Source organism: Mustelus asterias, unplaced genomic scaffold (genome assembly GCF_964213995.1).
Source record: "Mustelus asterias unplaced genomic scaffold, sMusAst1.hap1.1 HAP1_SCAFFOLD_685, whole genome shotgun sequence".
Taxonomy (NCBI): domain Eukaryota; kingdom Metazoa; phylum Chordata; class Chondrichthyes; order Carcharhiniformes; family Triakidae; genus Mustelus; species Mustelus asterias.
The window spans coordinates 68,477-88,804 of NW_027590634.1; the positions used below are offsets into that span (position 1 = coordinate 68,477).

A 20,328-nucleotide genomic window follows, 5' to 3' on the forward strand; every position below is an offset into this window, starting at 1 on the left:
GGGCAATTTAGCATGGCCAATCCACCTAACCTGCACATCTTTGGACACTAAGGGGCAATTTAGCACGGCCAATCCACCTAACCTGCACATCTTTGGACACTAAGGGGCAATTTAGCACGGCCAATCCACCTAACCCACACAGCTTTGGACACTAAGGGGCAATTTAGCATGGCCAATCCACCTAACCTACACATCTTTGGACTATGGGAGGAAACCGGAGCACCCGGAGGAAACCCACGCAGACACAGGGAGAACGTGCAAACTCCCGCCAGTGTGAAGGGTGATAAGATTCCGGCCTGGGTTACAATCAGATCAGCCATGATAGTATTGGATGGCGGAGCAGGCTGGAGGGGCCGAATGGCCTGCCTCCGCTGCGGGTTCGGTTGTTCCGACGATCCCGAACAGTACGGGAACCAAGGTGAGCCCCTTACCCCCGGTCTCCGTGCCTGCAAACGAGTCCAGGTCTTCGCCCTTGGGGTGCCCCAGGCTCTGGCCTGAGTGAAGCTGCTTATTGAGGTCCTGTTCGATCAGTTTGAAGTCCTCGGGGTCCAGTGGCCGACTCTTGCTCAGTTTCTCCTTCAGCCCGTTCACTTCTGCCTCGGAACGAGTAGAGGGGACAAAGAGGAGGAAATAACACACCCACATGGTTAGGAGGAGATAGTCATCAACTTCAGGAAGTGTAAAGGAGAACATGCCCCTGTCTACATCAACAGGGACGAAGTGGAAATGATCGAGAGCTTCAGGTTTTTAGGTGTCCAGATCACCAACAACCTCTCCTGGACCCCCCCACGCCGACACTATAGTTAAGAAAGCCCCACCAACGCCTCTACTTTCTCAGAAGACTAAGGAAATTTGGTATGTCAGCTACGACTCTCACCAACTTTTACAGATGCACCATAGAAAGCATCCTTTCCGGATGTATCACAGCTTGGTATGGCTCCTGCTCTGCCCAAGAACTCAAAAAACTACAAAAGGTCGTGAATGTAGCCCAGTCCATCACGCAAACCAGCCTCCCATCCATTGATCTGTCTACACTTCCCACTGCCTCGGGAAAAGCAGCCGGCATAATCAAGGACCCCCACACAGCCCGGACATTCTCTCTTCCACCTTCTTCCGTCGGGAAAAAGACACAAAAGTCTGAAGACACGTACCGACCGACTCAAGAACAGCTTCTTCCCTGCTGCTGTCAGACTTTTGAATAGAACATAGAACAGTACAGCACAGTACAGGCCCTTCGGCCCACGATGTTGTGCCGAACCTTTTCCGAGACCAAGATCAAGCTATCCCACTCCCTATCATTCTGGTGTGCTCCATGTGCCTATCCAATAGCCGCTTGAAAGTGTCCGACTCCACTATCACAGCAGGCAGTCCATTCCACACCCCAATCACTCTCTGAGTAAAGAACCTACCTCGTACATCCCTCCTATATCTTCCACCACGAACCTTATAGTTATGCCCCCTAGTAACAGCTACATCCACCTGAGGAAATAGTCTCTGAACGTCCACTCTATCTATCCCCCTCATCATCTTATAAACCTCTATTAAGTTGCCTCTCAACCTCCTCCATTCTAAAGAGAAAAGGCCCAGCTCCCTCAACCTTTCCTCATAAGACCTACCCTCCAAACCAGGCAGCATCCTGGTAAAACTCCTCTGCACTCTTTCCAGTGCTTCCACATCCTTCTTATAGTGAGGTGACCAGAACTGCACACAATATTCCAAATGTGGTCTCACCAAGGTCCTGTACAGTTGCAGCATAACCCCACGGCTCTTAAACTCCAACCCCCTGTTAATAAAAGCTAAGTAAGAAGTCTCACAACACCAGGTTAAAGTCCAACAGGTTTATTTGGTAGCAAATACTATTTGCTACCAAATAAACCTGTTGGACTTTAACCTGGTGTTGTGAGACTTCTTACTGTGCTTACCCCAGTCCAACGCCGGCATCTCCACATCAATAAAAGCTAACACACTATAGGCCTTCTTCACAGCTCTATCCACTTGAGTGGCAACCTTCAGAGATCTGTGGATATGGAACCCAAGATCTCTCTGTTCCTCCACAGTCTTCAGAACCCTACCTTTGACCCTGTAATACACATTGAAATTTGTCCTACCAAAATGAATCACCTCACATTTATCAGGGTTAAACTCCATTTGCCATTTTTCGGCCCAGTTCTGCATCCTATCTATGTCTCAATGGAATGTACCTACCTTATATTAAGTTGATCTTTCTTTACACCCTAGCTATGACTGTAACACTACATTCTGCACCCTCTCTTTTCCTTCTCTATGAACGGTATGCTTTGTCTGTATAGCACGCAAGAAACAATACTTTTCACTGTGTCCCAGTACATGTGACAATAATAACTCAAATCAAACCAAATCTGACAGTCCCTCCGTTGCCGAGGGAGGATATTGGTACTGGGCTCGCCATCCAGACAACTCCGGGACAGCGAGGCAGAGCGAGAGGGAAGCGGAGGAGGGGGGGGGGGCTCAGTTCCCAATTTTGCTTATCTCAGCTTGCCTCAGACAGGGGGTGGTGGGACTAAGCTCCGTTCCGGGAAGTTGAACCTCATGATCCAGGCCAGCTCTTCCCACTGCAGTGCAGAGGGAGTACTGCACTGTCAGAGGTGCCCTCTGCCTCTTCGAGTGGACGGCTTGGGTCACTGTCCGTGCGGAGTCTGCACGTTCCCCCCTCCTCCCCCAATATCAGCGTGGGTTTCCTCCGGGTGCTCCGGTTTCCTCCCACAGTCCGAAAGACGTGCTGGTTAGGTGCTAAATTCTCCCTCAATGTTACCCGAACAGGAGTGTGGCGACTAGGGGGATTTTCACAGTAACTCCATTGCCGTGTTAATGTAAGCCCACTTGTGACATTAATAAACTTAAAAGGCTGGGCGGCACGGTGGCACAGTGGGTTAGCACTGCTGCCTCACAGCATCAGGGACCCGGGTAGGATTCCCAATTTGGGTCACTGTCTGTGTGAAGTCTGCACATTCTCCCCGTATCTGCGTGGGTTTCCTCCAGGTGCTCCGGTTTCCTCCCACAGTCTGAAAGATGTGCAGGTTAGGTGCTAAATTCTCCCTCAGTGTTACCCGAACAGGCGCCGGAGTGTGGCGACTGGGGGATTTTCACAGTAACTTCATTGCGGTGTTAATGTCAGTGACACTAATAAATAAACTTTAAAAAAAAACAGCAACAGCTGTAAAGTGCTTCAGGGAGTCCGGGGCAATTTATAAACTTTAAGAATCTATTTTCACCAATCAGCCAGAAAGAAAAGCTTAAAGTTTATTTATTAGTGTCACGAGTAGGCTTACATTAACACTGCAATGAAGTTACTGTGAAAATCCCCTAGTTGCCACACTCCAGTGCCTGTTCGGGTTACACTGAGGGAGAATTTAGCACGGCCAATGCACCCTAACCAGCACGTCTTTTCTGTTAGGAATGGGTTAACTGCAACCTTCCAATTTAAACCGAATTTGTACGTTAATTGTTTAATAGTACTCACCGGGATTTATAACGGGGTTACAGGTGGCACTGGGTGTTGGCTGTGTGGAGAGATTGGGTAAACTGGGGTTGTTCTCCTTGGAAAGACGGAGAATGAGGGGAGACCTAATAGAGGTGTACAAGATTGTGAAGGGTATAGATAGGGTGAACAGTGGGAAGCTTTTTCCCAGGTCGGAGGTGACGATCACGAGGGGTCACGGGCTCAAGGTGAGAGGGGCGAAGTATAACTCAGATATTAGAGGGATGTTTTTTACACAGAGGGTGGTGGGGGCCTGGAATGCGCTGCCAAGTAGGGTGGTGGAGGCAGGCACGCTGACATCGTTTAAGACTCACCTGGATAGTCACATGAGCAGCCTGGGAATGGAGGGATACAAACGAATGGTCTAGTTGGACCAAGGAGCGGCACAGGCTTGGAGGGCCGAAGGGCCTGTTTCCTGTGCTGTACTGTTCTTTGTGTGTATGTGGAGTTGTAAAAGGGAATGAAGTAAGGTTGTGAAGAAGCTGGACTTGCATCATCTTTTATTACTGGACTGCAACTGAGAGGCTCAATGTTTCGGACTGTGGGAGGAAACCGGAGCACCCGGAGGAAACCCACGCAGACACGGGGGAGAACGTGCAGACTCCACACAGACAGTGACCCGAGCCGGGAATCGAACCCGGGTCCCTGGCGCTGTGAGGCAGCAGTGCTAACCCTGGGGTTCCTGCTCCTGGCAGCCACCCTCCTACGATCAGGTGCACACAGGTGTGGGTGCCGGGAATTGGGTTCGGAGGCGATTCCTGAGAATCATAGAAACCCTGCAGTGCAGGAAGAGGCCATTCGGCCCATCGAGTCAGCACCGACCACAATCCCACCCAGGCCCTACCCCCATATCCCTACATATTTTACCCGCTAATCCCTCTAACCTACGCATCTCAGGAGACTAAAGGGCAATTTTTAGCATGGCCAATCAACCTAACCCGCACATCTTTGGACTGCGGGAGGAAACCGGAGCACCCGGAGGAAACCCACGCAGACACGAGGAGAATGTGCAAACTCCACACAGACAGTGACCCGAGCCGGGAATCGAACCCAGGTCGCTGGAGCTGTGAAGCAGCAGTGCTAACCACTGTGCCACCGTGCCGCCCAAAAACCCAGATGGGTTTTTCCCACAATGGGTCATCAGTAGATTCTTAATTCCAGATATTTTTTATTGAATTCAAATTCCACCATCTGCCGTGGGCGGGATTCGAACCCGGGTCCCCCAGAACATCAGCTGAGTTTCTGAATTAATAGTCTTGCGATAATACCACTCGGCCATCGCCACCCTGTCACAGTTAAATAGCCCATCAACACCTGGCACAGGAAGGGGTTGGAGAGAAGGGGGGAGAAATCAGGGAGCGGCAAGACAAATCTTCGGGAAGGTGTCTGAAGGGAGGTGCGTAGAGACAGGGGCGGTCGGAGAAGGGAGTGGCCCAGCAAGATGGAGGAGCCTTGCACCCGATACCAAGATCCTGAACGCTCGGGAGTGTCTGCGGGACCCAGGCTCAGGAGAGTTCGTTAACCAGCAGGACGTGACGGGGACCAGATCGCAAAGGGCATCCAAGAGGAGGTGTGCCAAGTTTCCTCAGAACTGAATTAAAAACTGGACGATTTGAGCACTGGGTCAGATACCAGATTCCCCGTGTCCTTCTCACCGGCTGACCCTTCCCGGTGTCACAGTGGTTAGCGCTGTTGCCCCCTCACACCACCAGGGACCCGGGTTCAATTCCGGCCTCGGGTGACTACATCTGCGTGCACTTTACCGCAGGAATACTGTGAGCAGTTCTGGGCCCCAAGGAAGGATGTGCCGGCCTTGGAGGAGGTCCAGAGAAGGTTCACAAGAAGGATCCCAGGAATGAAGGGTTTGTCAGATGAGGAACGGTTGAGGAATCTGGGTCTGTACTCGATGCAGTTTAGAATGATGAGGGGGGGGGATCTAATCGAAACTTACAGGATACTGAGAGACCTGGATAGAGTGGACTTGGAGAGGGTGTTTCCACTAGTGGGAGAGACTGGAACTCGAGGGCACAACCTCAGAGTGAAGGGACGCTCCTTTAAAACTGAGATGAGGAGGAATTTCTTCAGCCAGAGAGTGGTGAATCTGTGGAATTAATTGCCACTGTCGAGACGGGTGGTTGAGTGTCTTTAAGGCAGAGATAGATAGGTTCTTGATCAATAAGGGGATCAAGGGTTAGGGGGAGATGGTGGGAGAATGGGGATGAGAACCATATTAGCCATGATTGAATGGCGGAGCAGACTCGATGGGCCGAATAGCCTAGTTCTGCTCCTCTGTCTTATGGACTGTCTGTGTGGAGTCTACACGTTCTCGCTGTGACTGCGTGGGTATCCTCCGGGTGCTCCGGTTTCCTCCCACACTCCAAAGATGTCCAGGTTAGGTGGATTGGCCATGCTAAATTGCCCCTTAGTGTCACGGGACCAGTGGAATAAAAACGTGGGTGTGACAGGGATAGGGCCTGGGTGGGATTGTTGTCGGTGCAGGCTCGATGGGCCAAATGGCCTCCACCTCCGTTCAATGATTCTCTGGCTAATCATACAGGTCCAATGTGAACAAAACTGTCCCTTAACTTAGCACTCACAGACCAATTCCACTCAGGAACCACACGTTAACTCATGTACAAAATAGGAAAGGCAAACCAGCAATGCAACTCACATTCTTCCAAGATAGAGGGAGCTTTACTCTGTATCTAACCCCGTGCTGTACCTGTCCTGGGAGTGTTTGATGGGGGACAGTGTAGAGGGAGCTTTAATCTGCATCTAATCCCGTGTTGTATCAGTCCTGGGAGTGTTTGATGGGGACAGTGTAGAGGGAGCTTTACTCTGTATCTAACCCCGTACTGTACCTGTCCTGGGAGTGTTTGATGGGGACAGTGTAGAGGGAGCTTTACTCTGTATCTAACTCCGTGCTGTGCCTGTCCTGGGAATGTTTGATGCGGGACAGTGTAGAGGGAGCTTTACTCTGTATCTAACCCCGTGCTGTACCTGTCCTGGGAATGTTTGATGGGGACAGTGTAGAGGGAGCTTTACTCTGTATCTAACCCCGTGCTGTACCTGTCCTGGGAGTGTTTGATGGGGGACAGTGTAGAGGGAGCTTTAATCTGCATCTAACCCCGTGCTGTACCTGTCCTGGGAGTGTTTGATGGGGACAGTGTAGAGGGAGCTTTACTCTGTATCTAAGCCCGTGCTGTCCCTGTCCTGTGAGTGTTTGATGGGGGACAGTGTAGAGGGAGCTTTACTCTGTATCTAACCCCGTGCTGTACCTGTCCTGGGAGTGTTTGATGGGGGACAGTGTAGAGGGAGCTTTACTCTGTATCTAACCCCGTGCTGTACCTGTCCTGGGAGTGTTTGATGGGGGACAGTGTAGAGGGAGCTTTACTCTGTATCTAACTCCGTGCTGTACCTGAGCTGGGAGTGTTTGATGGGGACAGTGTAGAGGGAGCTTTACTCTGTATCTGACCCCATGCTGTACCTGTCCTCGGAATGTTTGATGGGGGACAGTGTAGAGGGAGCTTTAATCTGCATCTAACCCCGTGTTGTACCTGTCCTGGGAGTGTTTGATGGGGGACAGTGTAGATGGAGCTTTACTCTGTATCTAACCCCGTGCTGTACCTGTCCTGGGAGTATTTGATGGGGGACAGTGTAGAGGGAGCTTTACTCTGTATCTAACCCGTGCTGTACCTGTCCTGGGAATGTTTGATGGGGACAGTGTAGAGGGAGCTTTACTCTGTATCTAACCCCGTGCTGTACCTGTCCTGGGAGTGTTTGATGGGGGACAGTGTAGAGGGAGCTTTAATCTGCATCTAACCCCGTGCTGTACCTGTCCTGGGAGTGTTTGATGGGGACAGTGTAGAGGGAGCTTTACTCTGTATCTGACCCCATGCTGTACCTGTCCTGGGAATGTTTGATGGGGGACAGTGTAGAGGGAGCTTTAATCTGCATCTAACCCCGTGTTGTACCTGTCCTGGGAGTGTTTGATGGGGACAGTGTAGAGGGAGCTTTACTCTGTATCTAACCCCGTGTTGTACCTGTCCTGGGAGTGTTTGATGGGGACTGTGTAGAGGGAGCTTTACTCTGTATCTCACCCCATGCTGTACCTGTCCTGGGAGTGTTTGATGGGGGACAGTGTCGAGGGAGCTTTACTCTGTATCTAACCCCGTGCTGTACCTGTCCTGGGAGTGTTTGATGGGGACAGTGTAGAGGGAGCTTTACTCCGTATCTAACCCCGTGCTGTACCTGGCCTGAGAGTGTTTGATGGGGGACAGTGTAGAGGGAGCTTTACTCTGTATCTAACCCTGTGCTGTACCTGTCCTGGGAGTGTTTGATGGGGGACAGTGTAGAGGGAGCTTTACTCTGTATCTAACCCCGTGCTGTCCCTGTCCTGGGTGTGTTCGATGGGGAACAGTGTAGTGGATGAAAAATTTACAGGAACTATTCCCCAAAAGTCTCCGATTACTGCAGGATGCCCAAGGATGTGTGTTTGGCCAGTGCCAGGAATGGCTCACAGGGTCTGAGTGGGAATGCCACACAAGCCCCCCAAACTGTCACCATGCACCCTGGCAACTCGGAGGCGACCCACCCACTAGCGGGTCAACCTGGGTACCAAGTATTTTTATGGGCAGCATTACCATGTCAGTCACTGCCGACTCTCAAACCCCAGTTCCCTGCGAGATGCTCACCTGACAGATGAAGGGTGCTGAGTAGATCGGTCAGGTTGGAGATCTGTTGCGGGTTCAGGAACATGTGCAGCGATCCCATCTTCCCGTCTAATTCCAACTGACGGAGAAACATAGCCGTCAGCACCAGACACACACAAAGGAGCAGAAACCTTTCTTCAATGCTCCGAGGGAAAAACAAAATCAGCCTCACTTCCTACTCCCACACCCTGCAATTCCTGTCACAGTTACAGAACCGTCCTGAGGTTTTTTTTTTATTCATCCATGGGACATGGGCGTCGCTGGCTGGGCCCAGCATTTATTGCCCATCCCTAGTTGCCCCTTGGAGGGCAGTTGAGAGTCAACCACATTGGCTGTGGCTCTGGAGTCACATGTAGGCCAGACCAGGGTAAGGACGGCAGATTTCCTTCCCTAAAGGGAACCAGATGGGTTTTTCCCACAATGGGTCATCAGGAGATTCTTAATTCCAGATTTGTTTTATTGAATTCAAATTCCACCATCTGCGGGATTCGAACCCGGGTCCCCCAGAACATTAGCTGAGTTTCTGGATTAATAGTCGAGCGATAATACCGCTAGGCCATCGCCTCCCCGATGGTGAAATGCAAAGTGGCAATCTCTTTTATTTCTAAGAAGGGTAGGCGATGGGCCTAGTCGTATTATTACAAAGACTATTAACCCAGAAACTCAGCTAATGTTCTGGGGGACCCGGGTTCGAATCCCGCCACAGCAGATGGTGGAATTTGAATTCAATAAAGAATATCTGGAATTAAGAATCGACTGATGACCCATTGTCGATTGCCGGAAAAACCTATCTGGGTTCACTAATGACTTTTAGGGAAGGAAATCTGCCATCCTTACCTGGTCTGGCCTACACATATACTCATTGTAATTCAGAAGAATGAGGGGAGATCTTATAGAAACATATAAGATTATAAAGGGAAGTTGTTTCCACTGACGGGTGGAACTCAAACTAGGGGGCAAGGCCTCAAAATAAGGGGGAGTAGATTTAGGACTGAGTTGAGGAGGAACTTCTTCACACAAAGGGTTGTGAATCTGTGGAATTCCCTGCCCAGTGAAGCAGTTGAGGCGACCTCATTGAATGTTTTTGAGGCAAGGATAGATAGATTTTTGAACAGTAAAGGAATTAAGGGTTATGGTGAGCGGGCGGGTAAGGGGAGCTGAGTCCACAAAAAGATCAGCCATGATCTTATTGAATGGCGGAGCAGGCTCGAGGGGCCAGATGGCCGACTCCTGCTCCTAGTCCTTGTGTACACGTGACTCCAGAGCCACAGCAATGTGGTTGACTCTCAGTTGCCCTCCAAGGGCAACTAGGGATGGGCAATAAATGTTGGCGACGCCCATGTCCCATGGATGAATAAAGAAACCCAGCAAATTGTGGGGAAAGTGGGCACAATGCTAATAGTGTGTTTCCCCCACCGCATCGCAACACCAGCACCCACTCCAATCTCTTGAAGCTGCAATTTGCCCCTCAACCGCGTCCCCCCGCCGAATCCCTCAACAATAACCTTCGGTCCAGGAAGTGCGTCGTTCTGTTTGAGTTTCATGGTCATCTCCATGCACCCCGTGCAACTGCCGATCTGTATCAGTGACGAGGAGGAGGGGGGGGTGCTTCCTCCCTCTGCCGTCCCGCTGCCCGCTTCGGGGGAGGTTTGCGAATCCCCAGTGGATGAACCGGACGGTCCCGCTTGCTATGGAGGCAAGAGATACGGAAAGAAAAAACACATTTTTAAGGGAACGACCTCGTTGAAAACAATCTCGTCCCACGGAATCCATCTCTCAAGGGACATATTTGGGGGGGTGGGAGTGACTGGGCATCCCTAATTGCCTCCTTGGCACATTTCAGAGGGGGGCCGTTAAGGGTCAACCACATTGCTGTGTTGCGAAGTGGGATAGAGTAATTGTAGATTGGTCTTTATAATATTGTAAAATGCTGGGGCGGGTGGTGGGGTGGGGTGGGGGGGGGAGCATTGTGTGACCCTGTGAAAAGGTGGTGCTTTTTCTCTGCTTGGAGAGTTAAATTACAAGTACACAGAGTGCCCAAACTGAAACATTTGTTTCGAAAGGCCAAGCAGCAGCGTTACCAAGACAACAGGATTTTGAATTTAGCCAATCAATTTGAATCAGGTACTTAGATACCAAGAACCTATTAAATTTAAATCTGACGGTTTTGACAACCGAGGACCAATCCTATTGTGGGAAATGTTGATATGTCATCACAGGTATAAAAGAAGGGGGGGCAGTGGGACAAAAAGGGGAGAGGGCAACTGCCAGAGTTAACAGCTCTCATCTCTCTCTAAAGAGACAGAGAGAGAGAGAATCGCTGGCTCTCATAGCTTCATCTATGTCTTAGAGAAAGCTCCATCCAGATAGCAAAGGTACCAAGGAACCTTAGTGTCCAAAGATGTGTAGATTAGGTGGATTGGCCATGTTAAATTGCCCCTTAGCGTCCAAAGATGTGCAGGTTAGGGGGATTGGCCATGCTAAATTGCCCCTTGGTGTCCAAAGATGTGCAGGTTAGGGGGATTGGCCATGCTAAATTGCCCCTTGGTGTCCAAAGATGTGCAGGTTAGGTGGATTGGCCATGCTAAATTGCCCCTTAGTGCCCAAAGATGTGCAGGTTAGGGGGATTGGCCATGCAAATCAGCATGAGAAGGATCAACAGAGAAACCCAGGATATCCCGGAAGACACAAAACCTGGTTGTAATTTTTGAGTGTGGCTAAATTCTATTTTTGGTAATGAGTGGGAATTGTTTTCATTGGAACAGCATGCCATTAGAATCGAGAATCTTTGTTTTATTCGGGAAGTTAATACTTTAGTTAATTTGTGCAGTTAGTTAGATAAATAAATTGTTAGGTGCTGATTTGAGAGCGTGTGTCAGGGATTTATTTTGTGTTTAACCACTAGGGGTTGCTGAAGAGCAGGTCACACCGCTTCTCACACACTTTTTACAGATTATAAGATGAGGTATTCCTCTTTGGAAGTTTCGGTCCGAGTTCTCAGAGGGGGCATCACTTTGCAACAGCTGTGTGCGCGGGTCTGGAGTCACACGTAGGGCAGACCGGGTAAAGATTGCAGACAAGCAGACTCGGGAATGTTCAGTCAGTCATGCCCACTCAGGGGATCGCACCTAACAGTGGATATTTCGCTTTCGGAGTCGCAGGTAGCGCACTGGCTGAACACAACATGTATTCTTCCTATTGCAACGAAACCGATTTCATTCGGCCAATCCCTGGGGCTTCAGGCTGACGTACCTGGCATCGTGCAGGCACAAATAATCTTCGGGAATCATAGAATCCCTGCAGTGCAGGAGGAGGCCATCTGGCCTATCGAGGTTGCTCGTCCCCCTGACACAAAGGGACAATTTAGCTTGGCCAACCCACCTAACCTGCACATCTTTGGACGCTAAGGGACAATTTAGCATGGCCAACCCACCTAACCTGCACATCTTTGGACGCTAAGGGACAATTTAGCATGGCCAATCCACCTAACCTGTACATCTTTGGACACTAAGGGGCAATTTAGCATGGCCAATCCACCTAACCTGTACATCTTTGGACACTAAGGGGCAATTTAGCATGGCCAATCCACCTAACCTGTACATCGTTGGACACAAAGAGACAATTTAGCATGGCCAATCCACCTGACCTGCACATCTTTGGACACTAAGGGACAATTTAGCATGGCCAATCCACCTAACCTGTACATCTTTGGACACTAAGGGGCAATTTAGCATGGCCAATCCACCTAACCTGTACATCGTTGGACACGAAGAGACAATTTAGCATGGCCAATCCACCTGACCTGCACATCGTTGGACACGAAGAGACAATTTAGCATGGCCAATCCATCTAACCTACACATCGTTGGACACGAAGAGACAATTTAGCATGGCCAATCCATCTAACCTACACATCGTTGGACACGAAGAGACAATTTAGCATGGCCAATCCACCTAACCTACACATCTTTGGAGTGTGGGAGGAAACCGGAGCAACTGGGGGAACCCACGCAGACACGGTGAGGATGTGCAAACTCCTCACTCACCGACAGTCAACTGAGGCCAGGATTGAACCCAGGTCCGAATGAAAGACCCTTACCTGCGGGACGGGTGGCGAGGTCCGTGGTTCCCCACCCGGCTCAGGGATCTCCTCGTAGTGCAGCAGCACCCCGGAGAACTGCAGCACCTTGTGAACGAACGCCGGGGGCTGGTGGATGTCAATGGGGATGGGGTCCCTCTTCGAGATGCCACTGGAGTCCTTCACAGCTTCGTCGCAGTACTCCAACCTGCAGGTGGCGTTGCAGAAACAGAGGCGGGGGTCAGCAATGACCATGTCAACCTTTCGGCACTTTCCAACATCAGAGAATCATCGAGTCCAATAGAATCCGTGCAGTGCAAAAGGAGACCATTCGGCCCATCGAGTCTGCACCGACCACAATCCCACCCAGGCCTCATTCCCATAACCCCACATATTTACCCCGCTAATCCCCCTGACACTAAGGGGCAATTTAGCATGGCCAATCCCCCTAACCTACACATCTTTGGACAATAAGAGGCAATTTAGCATGGCCAATCCACCTAACCTGCACATCTTTGGACACTAAGAGGCAATTTAGCTTGGCCAATCCACCGAACCTACACAACTTTGGACAATAAGGGACAATTTAGCATGGCCAATCCCCTAACCTGCACATCTTTGGACACTAAGGGACAATTTAGCATGGCCAATCCACCTAACCCGTACATCTTTGGACTGTGGGAGGAAACCGGAGCACCCGGAGGAAACCCACACAGACACGAGGAGGATGTGCAAACTCCACACAGACAGTAACCCGAGGCGGGAATCGAACCCAGGTCCCTGGCGCCGTGAGGCAGCGGTGCTAACCCACTGTGCCACCGATGAGACAATGAGGAGCAAGGCCATTCAGCCCCTCAGGCCTACGCCGCCATCCAATAACATCAGGAGCGATCCCATTGTGGCCTCGACTCCACTTTCCCGCCTCGCAGCCTCCCCCCATAACCTTCACCCATCTCCGTCTTCAATGGGAGCCCCCCCCCTTATTCTGTAACTGTGCCCCCACCCCCCCCTCGTTCTAGACTCCACACACACCCCCACAGGAGGGGGGGGGGGGCAAACATGCTCTCAGCATCCGCCCTTTCGAGCCCCCCTTAGAATCTGAGATCATAGAATCATAGAAACCCTACAGTGCAGAAGGAGGCCATTCAGCCCATCGAGTCTGCACCGACCACAATCCCACCCAGGCCCTACCCCCACATATTTTACCCGCTAATCCCTCTAACCTACACATCCCAGGACTCTAAGGGGCAATTTTTTAACCTGGCCAATCAACCTAACCCGCACATCTTTGGACTGTGGGAGGAAACCGGAGCACCCGGAGGAAACCCACGCAGACACGAGGAGAATGTGCAAACTCCACACAGACAGTGACCCGAGCCGGGAATCGAACCCGGGACCCTGGAGCTGTGAAGCAGCAGTGCTAACCCACTGTGCTACCGTGCCGCCCGGAGGACGGCACGGTAGCACCCAAAGATGTGCAGATGTTTGAATAAGATCCACTCTCATTCTTCTGAACTCCAAAGGGTTCCAAGCCCCGACTCGGACCAACCTTTCCTCAGAAGCCTCCTTCACCCCAGGAATCAGCCCAGTGAACCCTCTCTGAACTGCCTCCAGTGCGAGTCTACCCCTCCCCAAATAAGGAGACCAAAACTGTACCCAGGGCCTCGGGTGTGGTCTCACCTGTCCAGCTGGAGCAAGACTTCCTGACTGTTATACTGCCGCACCCTGTTCCTGAAATGAAGGCCAACATCCCATTTGCCTTCCGAAGCACCTGCTGTATCTGATTCATTTCATGATTCATTTCCCAGGACACTCAGAGCCGGCTGTACCACAGCATTCTGCAGTCCCTCTCCACGTAAAAGATATTCACTTTCAGTTCGACTCACAAAAATGGACAATCTGACATTCTCTCACATCAGACCATCAGCAAAAAAATTGCCCAATGGCAGAATTGACCCGTACCACTTGGAAAACTCTTTGTGTCCAGTTCACAACTTGCGCTCCGAGCAACTTTTCATTCAAAGCTACAGAGGAAAGCTCCCTCTACACTGTCCCCATCAAACACTCCCAGGACAGGTACAGCACGGGGTTAGATACAGAGTAAAGCTCCCTCTACACTGTCCCCATCAAACACTCCCAGGACAGGTACAGCGCGGGGTTAGATACAGAGTAAAGCTCCCTCTACACTGTCCCCCATCAAACACTCCCAGGACAGGTACAGCACGGGGTTAGATACAGAGTAAAGCTCCCTCTGCACTGTCCCCCATCAAACACTCCCAGGACAGGTACAGCACGGGGTTAGATACAGAGTAAAGCTCCCTCTACACTGTCCCCCATCAAACACTCCCAGGACAGGTACAGCACGGGGTTAGGTACAGAGTAAAGCTCCCTCTCCACTGTCCCCCATCAAACACTCCCAGGACAGGTACAACACGGGGTTAGATACAGAGTAAAGCTCCCTCTACACTGTCCCCCATCAAACACTCCCAGGACAGGTACAGCACGGGGTTAGATACAGAGTAAAGCTCCCTCTACACTGTCCCCCATCAAACACTCCCAGGACAGGTACCGCACGGGGTGAGATACAGAGTAAAGCTCCCTCGACACTGTCCCCATCAAACACTCCCAGGACAGGTACAGCACGGGGTTAGATACAGAGTAAAGGTCCCTCTACACTGTCCCCATCAAACACTCCCAGGACAGGTACAGCACGGGGTTAGATACAGAGTAAAGCTCCCTCTACACTGTCCCCCATCAAACACTCCCAGGACAGGTACAGCACGGGGTTAGATACAGAGTAAAGCTCTCTCTACACTGTCCCCCATCAAACACTCCCAGGACAGGTACAGCACGGGGTTAGATACAGAGTAAAGCTCCATCTGCACTGTCGCCATCAAACACTCCCAGGACAGGTACAGCACGGGGTGAGATACAGAGTAAAGCTCCCACTACACTGTCCCCATCAAACACTCCCAGGACAGGTACAGCACGGGGTTAGATACAGAGTAAAGTTCCCTCTACACTGTCCCCCATCAAACACTCCCAGGACAGGTACAGCACAGGGTGACATACAGAATAAAGCCGCCTCTACACTGTCTCCCATCAAACACTCTCAGGACAGGTACAGCACAGGGTTAGATACAGAGGAAAGCTCCCTCTACACGGTCCCCATCAATCACTCCCAGGACAGGTACAGCACGGGGTTAGATACAGAGTAAAGCTCCCTCTCCACTGTCCCCCATCAAAAGCATTCAGGACCCGTATAGCTCGGGGTTACATACAGAGTCCCTCGACACTGTCCTACATCAAACACTCCCAGGACAGGTACAGCACGGGGTTGGACACAGAGTAAAGCCCCCTCTCCACTGTCCCCCATCAAACACTCCCAGGACAGGTACAGCACGGGGTTAGATACACTGTAAAGCTCCCTCTACACTGTCCCCATCAAACACACCCAGGACAGGTACAGCACGGGGTAAGATACAGAGTAAAGCTCCCTCTACACTGTCCCCCATCAAACACTCCCAGGACAGGTACCGCACGGGGTTAGATACAGAGTAAAGATCCCTCTACACTGTCCCCCATCAAAAACTCCCAGGACAGGTACAGCACGGGGTTAGGTACAGAGGAAAGCTCCCTCTCCACTGTCCCCCATCAAACACTCCCAGGACAGGTACAACACGGGGTTAGACACAGAGTAAAGCTCCCTCTACACTGTCCCCCATCAAACACTCCCAGGACAACCACAGCACAGGGTAAGATACAGAGTAAAGCTCCCTCTACACTGCCCCCATCAAACACTCCCAGGACAGATACAGCACGGGGTTAGATACAGAGTAAAGCTCCCTCTCCACTGTCCCCCATCAAACACTCCCAGGACAGGTACAACACGGGGTTAGCTACAGAGTAAAGCTCCCTCTACACTGTCCCCCATCAAACACTCCCAGGAAAGGTACAGCACGGGGTTAGATACAGTGTAAAGCTCCCTCTATACTGTCCCCCATCAAACACTCCCAGGACAGGTACAGCACGGAGTTAGAGACAGAGTAAAGGTCCCTCTACACTGTTCCCCCATCAAACACTCCCAGGACAACCACAGCACAGGGTAAGATACAGAGTAAAGCTCCCTCTACACTGTCCCCCATCAAACACTCCCAGGACAGATACAGCACGGGGTTAGATACAGAGTAAAGCTCCCCCTCCACTGTCCCCATCAAACACTCCCAGGACAGGTACAGCACGGGGTTAGATACAGTGTAAAGCTCCCTCCGCACTGTCCCCCATCAAACACGCCCAGGACAGGTACAGCACGGGGTTAGATACACAGTAAAAATTCCTCGACACTGTCCCCCATCAAACACTCCCAGGACAGGTACCGCACGGGGTTAGATACAGAGTAAAGCTCCCCCTCCACTGTCCCCATCAAACACTCCCAGGACAGGTACAACACGGGGTTAGATACAGAGTAAAGCTCCCTCTACACTGTCCCCCATCAAACACTCCCAGGACAGGTACAGCACGGGGTTAGATACACTGTAAAGCTCCCTCTACACTGTCCCCATCAAACACACCCAGGACAGGTACAGCACGGGGTTAGATACAGAGTAAAGCTCCCTCTACACTGTCCCCCATCAAACACTCCCAGGACAGGTACCGCACGGGGTTAGATACAGAGTAAAGATCCCTCTACACTGTCCCCCATCAAACACTCCCAGGACAGGTACAACACGGGGTTAGATACAGAGTAAAGCTCCCTCTACACTGTCCCCCATCAAACACTCCCAGGACAACCACAGCACAGGGTAAGATACAGAGTAAAGCTCCCTCTACACTGTCCCCCATCAAACACTCCCAGGACAGATACAGCACGGGGTTAGATACAGAGTAAAGCTCCCTCTCCACTGTTCCCCATCAAACACTCCCAGGGCAGGTACAACACGGGGTTAGATACAGAGTAAAGCTCCCTCTACACTGTCCCCCATCAAACACTCCCAGGACAGGTACAGCACGGGGTTAGATACAGTGTAAAGCTCCCTCTATACTGTCCCCCATCAAACACTCCCAGGACAGGTACAGCACGGAGTTAGAGACAGAGTAAAGGTCCCTCTACACTGTTCCCCCATCAAACACTCCCAGGACAAGCACAGCACAGGGTAAGATACAGAGTAAAGCTCCCTCTACACTGTCCCCCATCAAACACTCCCAGGACAGAGACAGCACGGGGTTAGATACAGAGTAAAGCTCCCCCTCCACTGTCCCCATCAAACACTCCCAGGACAGGTACAGCACGGGGTTAGATACAGTGTAAAGCTCCCTCCACACTGTCCCCCATCAAACACGCCCAGGACAGGTACAGCACGGGGTTAGATACAGAGTAAAAATCCCTCTACACTGTCCCCCATCAAACACTCCCAGGACAGATACCGCACGGGGTTAGATACAGAGTAAAGCTCCCTCTACACTGTCCCCCATCAAACACTCCCAGGACAGGTACCGCACGGGGTTAGATACAGAGTAAAGCTCCCGCTACACTGTCCCCCATTAAACACTCCCAAGACAGGTACAGCACGGGGTTAGGTACAGAGGAAAGCTCCCTCTCCACTGTCCCCCATCAAACACTCCCAGGACAGGTACAACACGGGGTTAGATACAGAGTAAAACTCCCTCTACACTGTCCCCATCAAACACTCCCAGGACAGGTACAGCACGGGGTTAGATACAGAGTAAAGCTCCCTCTACACTGTCCCCATCAAACACTCCCAGGACAGGTACAGCACGGGGTTAGATACAGAGTAAAGCTCCCTCTACACTGTCCCTATCAAACACTCCCAGGACAGGTACAGCACAGGCTAGATACAGAGTAAAGCTCCCTCTACACTGTCCCCCATCAAACACTCCCAGGACAGGTACAGCACGGGGTGAGATCCAGAGTAAAGCTCCCTCTACACAGTCCCCATCAAACACTTCCAGGACAGGTACGGCACGGGGTTAGATACCGAGTAAAGCTCCCTCTACACCGTCCCCCATCATACACTCCCAGGACAGGTACAGCACGGGGTTAGATACAGAGTAAAGCTCCCTCTACACTGTCCCCCATCAAACACTCCCAGGACAGGTACAGCACGGGGTTAGATACAGAGTAAAGCTCCCTCTACACTGTCCCCCATCAAACACTCCCAGGACAACCACAGCACAGGGTAAGATACAGAGTAAAGCTCCCTCTCCACTGTCCCCCATCAAACACTCCCAGGACAGATACAGCACGGGGTTAGATAGAGAGTAAAGCTCCCTCTCCACTGTTCCCCATCAAACACTCCCAGGACAGGTACAACACGGGGTTAGATACAGAGTAAAGCTCCCTCTACACTGTCCCCCATCAAACACTCCCAGGACAGGTACAGCACGGGGTTAGATACAGAGTAAAGCTCCCCCTCCACTGTCCCCATCAAACACTCCCAGGACAGGTACAGCACGGGATTAGATACAGTGTAAAGCTCCCTCCACACTGTCCCCCATCAAACACGCCCAGGACAGGTACAGCACGGGGTTAGATACAGAGTAAAAATCCCTCTACACTGTCCCCCATCAAACACTCCCAGGACAGGTACAGCACGGGGTTAGATACAGAGTAAAGCTCCCTCTACACTGTCCCCATCAAACACTCCCAGGACAGGTACAGCACGGGGTTAGATACCGCGTAAAGCTCCCTCTACACCGTCCCCCATCAAACACTCCCAGGACAGGTACAGCACGGGGTTAGATACAGAGTAAAGCTCCCTCTACACTGTCCCCATCAAACACTCCCAGGACAGGTACAGCACGGGGTTAGATACAGAGTAAAGCTCCCTCTCCACTGTCCCCATCAAACACTCCCAGGACAGGTACAGCACGGGGTTAGATACAGTGTAAAGCTCCCTCTACACTGTCCCCATCAAACACTCCCAGGACAGGTACAGCACGGGGTTATATACAGAGTAAAGCTCCCTCTACACTGTCCACCATCAAACACTCCCAGGACAGGTACAGCACGGGGTTAGATACAGAGTAAAGCTCCCTCTGCACTGTCGCCATCAAACACTCCCTGGACAGGTACAGCACGGGGTTAGATACAGAGTAAAGCTCCCTCTCCACTGTCCCCCATCAAAAGCATTCAGGACACGTATAGCTCGGGGTTACATACAGAGTCCCTCTACACTGTCCTACATCAAACACTCCCAGGACAGGTACAGCACGGGGTTAGATACAGAGTAAAGCCCCCTCTCCACTGTCCCCCATCAAACACTCCCAGGACAGGTACAGCACGGAGTTAGAGACAGAGTAAAGGTCCCTCTACACTGTTCCCCCATCAAACACTCCCAGGACAACCACAGCACAGGGTAAGATACAGAGTAAAGCTCCCTCTACACTGTCCCCCATCAAACACTCCCAGGACAGGTACAGCACGGGGTTAGATACAGTGTAAAGCTCCCTCCACACTGTCCCCCATCAAACACGCCCAGGACAGGTACAGCACGGGGTTAGATACAGAGTAAAAATCCCTCTACACTGTCCCCCATCAAACACTCCCAGGACAGGTACCGCACGGGGTTAGATACAGAGTAAAGCTCCCTCTACACTGTCCCCCATTAAACACTCCCAAGACAGGTACAGCACGGGGTTAGGTACAGAGGAAAGCTCCCTCTCCACTGTCCCCCATCAAACACTCCCAGGACAGGTACAACACGGGGTTAGATACAGAGTAAAAATCCCTCTACACTGTCCCCATCAAACACTCCCAGTACAGGTACAGCACGGGGTTAGATACAGAGTAAAGCTCCCTCTACACTGTCCCCATCAAACACTCCCAGGACAGGTACAGCACGGGGTTAGATACAGAGTAAAGCTCCCTCTCCACTGTCCCCCATCAAACACTCCCAGGACAGGTACGGCACGGGGTTAGATACCGAGTAAAGCTCTCTCTACACCGTCCCCCATCATACACTCCCAGGACAGGTACAGCACGGGGTTAGATACACAGTAAAG

General features: G+C 51.4%; 1 protein-coding gene across 1 annotated transcript in view; it reads right to left on the reverse strand.

The window, feature by feature from the left end:
* LOC144487267 (autophagy-related protein 2 homolog A-like) overlaps window positions 1-20,328 on the reverse strand; it is a 98,200-nt gene that overhangs the window by 64,502 nt on the left and 13,370 nt on the right. Inside the window, exons 6-9 of the mRNA XM_078205352.1 lie at window positions 12,328-12,514; window positions 9,735-9,917; window positions 8,212-8,308; window positions 432-593 (exon numbers count right to left, since the gene is read on the reverse strand). Coding sequence (XP_078061478.1) covers window positions 432-593; window positions 8,212-8,308; window positions 9,735-9,917; window positions 12,328-12,514 — 629 coding nt within the window. The remainder of the gene's footprint in view (window positions 1-431; window positions 594-8,211; window positions 8,309-9,734; window positions 9,918-12,327; window positions 12,515-20,328) is intronic.